The 5,240-nt window shown below is 41.5% G+C and overlaps 1 protein-coding gene across 1 annotated transcript; it reads left to right on the top strand.

The window, feature by feature from the left end:
- The first annotated feature begins 790 nt into the window (after nt 1-790).
- On the top strand, nt 791-4,694 carry CLDN8 (claudin 8). Its single transcript, XM_086675827.1, has one exon. The coding sequence runs from the start codon at nt 977-979 to the stop codon at nt 1,652-1,654; it is 678 nt and encodes a 225-aa protein (XP_086531953.1). The 5' UTR covers nt 791-976; the 3' UTR covers nt 1,655-4,694.
- The last annotated feature ends 546 nt before the right edge of the window (nt 4,695-5,240 follow it).

Below are 5,240 nucleotides of genomic sequence, written 5' to 3'. Positions count from 1 at the left end.
GCAGCACAGATAGAGCCACAAAATTAGCTAAACCTATAAATCGCTTCTTCCACTGCTATTGTGAGTGCTTGTGACATAAGAAAATCACGTGGATGAATTTACTGTCTTTGCAAATGCTTTTCTTACACATCAAGATTACCAGGAAAACACCAATAAATAGTTTTCCTGGCTCAAAAGAGAACACTATGTGTTCGGTGCCACGGAGGAGGACAACCTTGTATATTTAATTACTTTCATTTAATTTTGTCCCGTGGTGCGATGCGTTCCCTGACTTCACCGTGGTAGAGTTTGCTTTGAAGTTGTAGACAAATTAAATCAACCGCTTGGATCACATGTGTCCCAAAGAATGTGGTTTCCCAGGTATGAGCAATCTATCAATCCCCTACTCTCCTTTCCCTTTGGCATTTTGACAGTCCTAGCCAACTTCTTAGGTAGATATTTTATTTTGTACCTTGATCACAGCAGCTCTTATAAAGACTTTCAGAATTACCTGTACAAAGTACACCTTTGATGTTTGCAAGAGGTTGGTGCATTTCTCGATGATTGTGCAAACATTCATAATTATGCCCACGGGTAAACATACTGCTGTCTTCTTGGAAAACTGAGAAGGACAAAGAATGTTTATGTGCAGGGCCAGTCATTCCAAGTATCTCTTGTCGGTTTAGACACACCTGGTTACCATCCCCCCCCCACTTATTGGCCAGGAAAGTTGCCCCACCTGATTTGTAAGTTTACCTGTCCTAGTCAATGTGTGTGTGCTCGCGCACGCGTGGTGGTGGTGGTGGGGGGGGGGACTCAGCCAGCCCACACTGGATTAAATCTAGCTAGAAGTAGCCAGAAAGCTCTTTGAAAAAGCACTGGGCTCTGGGTTCATTACTACAGGAAACTTGTTCTCTCCTGAGGCACAGAGAAACCTGCTGCAGAGCAACCCTGCAGGCTCAGGAGTCCAGTGGGATAAAACCCATCCCGGAGGATAATGGCCACCTACGCCCTGCAGATCGCTGGACTGGTGCTTGGTGGCGTTGGCATGGTGGGCACGCTGGCCGTCACCATCATGCCTCAGTGGAGAGTGTCTGCCTTCATTGGAAGCAACATCGTGGTGTTTGAAAACTTCTGGGAAGGACTGTGGATGAACTGCGTGAGGCAAGCCAACATCAGAATGCAGTGCAAAGTCTATGACTCCCTGCTGGCGCTGTCTCCGGACCTGCAGGCATCCAGAGGGCTCATGTGTGCTGCTTCCATGCTGTCCTGCCTGGCTTTCGTGACTGCCATCCTGGGCATGAAGTGCACCAGGTGCACCGGGGACGATGAGAAGGTGAAGGGTCACATCTTGCTGACGGCCGGAATCATCTTCATTGTCACAGGTCTCCTAGTGCTAATCCCTGTGAGCTGGGTTGCCAATTCCATCATCAGAGAGTTCTACAACCCGATAGTGGAGACGGCCCAAAAACACGAGCTTGGAGAGGCTCTCTACATAGGCTGGACCACGGCGCTGGTGCTGATTGCTGGAGGGGCACTGTTCTGCTGTGTCTCTTGTGCCGGTGAGAAGAGCAGCAGCTACAGGTACTCCGTACCTTCCCACCGCACAACCCAAAAGAGCTATCACGTGGAAAAGAAGTCACCGAGCGTGTACTCCAGAAGTCAGTATGTGTAGTATGGTGGCTAGTCGTTAACTTGACCGATAAAGCCATGCCAATGACTAAAGTGACCGCTGTTCTCTAAAAATGGAATCCAAAGGAACATTGATTTGCCATTCTTAACTGCCTAACACTAATTACAGGAACCGTGCATTGGCTATGTAGGCTTCTATGAGCTATTTCAGCAGAATGAGATATCACACACCGTGCTTTGATTGTTCTAGGAAGTGTAGTAACATGTTTTCTAAAATGATTCATGCGTCTTTGTCTTTCGCCAGTTACTTCAAAATGACACTGTTAAAGACTGTCTTGTTTCCCAAGTGTGATTTCTCTACGCCACAGCGTTATGTATGGAGATCAGCGTGTCTGTATCTCACATAAAGAGACAGGCTTATATGGTTCTATTTTAAATGAAATACTGATTCAATACACCGAATAAATAAAACTCAACTATTGCTTTTCAAGGGAATCGGGGATAAGATTGAAGAAGGTTAATATTAATTGTGTACAAACAGCTTAGCAATTAATGCGCACGATTCCTACGGAAGGTTAAAATGGAGGTTTTAATCAGCAGTGTAAAGGAAGCTAAATGGCTTTCTGATATCCTGTTTTTCAAGCTAGAAATCCTAACTCCTTTATCCTTTTTCCCCCAGAGGCCTTTCTTTTCTTGTATATTAAATGAATATCTTTTAAAAGGCAGATACTGTTGTGGAGGAGCTTTGCATTCAGACTGCTTTTCCAGGGCTATCCTGAGAAGAAAGATAAAACTGTAGTCTGAGAAACATTGAAGACGTCAGGAAAGGGAATTTTGTTTTTCCCCTGAAGTTTTTGTGGTTGGAGGAGGATGCATTTTGATGAGAAATCATATTATGTATGTGAATATTTTAACAGCCGTTTGACTATAGACTTTGGGCATTTCTCAATATAAATAACAGGATAGGAAAATGATATCTCTTGGTTTTTAGTTGCTCCCCCACGGAACAAAACCAGGTTGTCCTTTGCAAGCTGCACCTGCTCCTAAGGTGTGTGTAGATGGCTAGGTTTAAATTGTCATTTCGATCCCATCAAAGATACATTTTTTACTTGTTCTATTTTTTATTCATTCTTACTGAGGTATAGAAATACTCTAGCTTTGAGTCCCCCCCAAAGTTGATGCAACTGATAATTCAATTTGAAAGTTTGTATCCACATTCTAACTTAAATGACCATACATATCTGCTTTATGTCCTTTATATTAATAAATTGTGCTTTTTATATAAATTTGATGTCTTTCCTTCTTCTTCTTTTTTTCTATTTATTTACTTGTTTTTTAAAACCCTAATATTTTCAAATTTTCAATTTTATTTTATTTTATTTTTTATTAAAATTGTTTTAATGTTATTTTTGAGAGAGAGAGAGAGACAGAGTGAGAGCAGGGAAGGGGCAGAGAGACAGGGAGACACAGACTATGAAGCAGGCTCCAGGCTCTGAGCTGTCAGCACAGAGCCTGATGCAGAGCTCGAACTCACAAACAGTGAGATCCTGACCTGAGCCAAAGTCAGACGCCTAACCTACTGAGCCACCCAAGTGCCCCTCAACTCTTCAATTTTAAAAAGAGGCCACATTTGAAAGATAAAGGTAGACTCATCATTAACTTTTGAGACTATAAAATACTATATGTTGTTTAACGACATTATTCCTTATAGCCACTGGATTCATACACTAATTTTTGATGCAGGCAATATATTTGTAATGTATTAAGATACTACTGTAGGTTCTAACAAATTGATATACTGTAAATATTATGTATGTTTAAGCCATTTCTATGAAGCCACTATTAAGTCATTTTTGTAAAAACTTTGCATAGTTAAGTACATTTTTACATCTGAGAAATAGCATCAATTAATATACTGGCTAATGTCTTAGGGACGTAAGTTATATTTGGACCTCTACTGAATTATATCATCAAATATTATGTGGTTAGTTCAATGCACAGATGAGGACACCTGGGAATTGTTCATTCATTACCCAGTAGAGTCAGGAGCAAGAATAAGGACCATGTGACTTCGCAGCTCATGCTTTTTTTCTTCAGGGAAAGTAGTTTTCTTCATCATCTTTCAGCTTATCAACGGATCTTTGTATGTGAAAATGCCATGCTTATCTAGTATTAGTTGAGAAAACTTCTAGTGTTTTTTTTCTGGGGTTGGTGATTTTGCAATAGCTAAGTGCTAATTTATCCTAAGCATGCTTGGCCCCTTGGGTCAAACCATTCATGAGAGCCGAAATCAGGGAAAACTGAGTACCTTGGAGAAGTAACCCAATCCTCTAAATACCGGTCTTTACCAATGCCCTTTTTACCTAGAAAGCTCTCCTGAATGCCCCACACTCAATTTTTATTTTCCACTTCTTTTCTCTACCATAATTATAACACTGCTAGTTTTTCTATGGCGCCACCTCTTGAAGTCTTTCCCCAGTGTTCCATGTTTACTGTCATCTCATCTCTTTCCTACCTGGTTGAGAAAGAAAGTCCTCTAGACTCACAGCCTGCTGGGTTTTCTTGCCCAGCCGCCCTCCACATTCCTATCTCAGTTCTTCCTAAAATGCCCCTCACCCCCTATAATCCTTGTAGAAATGCTCCACTGCCATAAGGTAGGTCCAAATGCCTTAGTGGGTGATAACCGACAGGCAGGGAAATGTCTTATAATCTTCATGGCAAACTGTATCACATCAGTGTTTTTAGCCAGTATGGTAACAATTATAAAGTCCATGTTCAGAAACCAAAATAACTCACATGCCAAAGGGCTTCTTTCATATTGTGAAAGAGAAGCACTGGAATTAGGAAATGATTCGATTAGTGGCAGGCTGAGCATGTTTTATAATGTAGCTTTATAATGTGTTTTATGGAAGGACACCTGAGTGGCTCAGTCAGATAAGCGTCCGACTTCGGCTCAGGTCATGATCTCACAGTTCGTGAGTTGGAGCCCCAAATCGGGCTCTGGGTTGACGCTCAGAGCCTGGGGGCTGCTTCAGATTCTGTGTCTCCCTCTGTCTGCCCCTCCTTCTCTCTCTCTCTCTCTCTCTCAAAAATAAATAAATGTTAAAGCAAATTTTTTTAATACTGTATTTTAAAAGAAACAAAGTAAAGTAACAGAAAGAACACAGGGGACGTGGTTTGATACCTTACTTTAGAGCTTAGAGCTTTTTCCCCCCTTTCTTACTATACCACCTGTTGCCTACACTAGGCACCCCTTCTACCGATTCTGTATTCCAAATGACTCCCTCCTGCACTGCAAAGACAGTTTTCAGGCTGCATTATGCTAAGTTTCAGGGATCCAGGGATGTTTTTGTTTTCAAGGAATCTGTGATCTCGTAGTAAGAGACAAGCGCAAGAAATATAGCCTTCAGTTCATGCCCACCACGTGTTTGGTGCTTTTTTTCTTTACCATAGCGGTCCTCTAAGAATTCTGTAAATTACATATGAGATCAGGAGGACACCGTGTCTCTCATGTTATATGTAACGTGATGTTATATGTAACGTCCCCCGTCTCAAAGTGATGTTACGTGTAACGTCCCCTGAAAGAAATATAAATGTATGTAAATAAATAAAGAAACAAATAAAAACAA

Source organism: Puma concolor, chromosome C2 (assembly GCF_028749965.1).
Source record: "Puma concolor isolate L17-30 chromosome C2, mPumCon1.1.hap2, whole genome shotgun sequence".
Classification (NCBI taxonomy): domain Eukaryota; kingdom Metazoa; phylum Chordata; class Mammalia; order Carnivora; family Felidae; genus Puma; species Puma concolor.
This window is presented reverse-complemented; position numbering and strand designations above follow the sequence as displayed.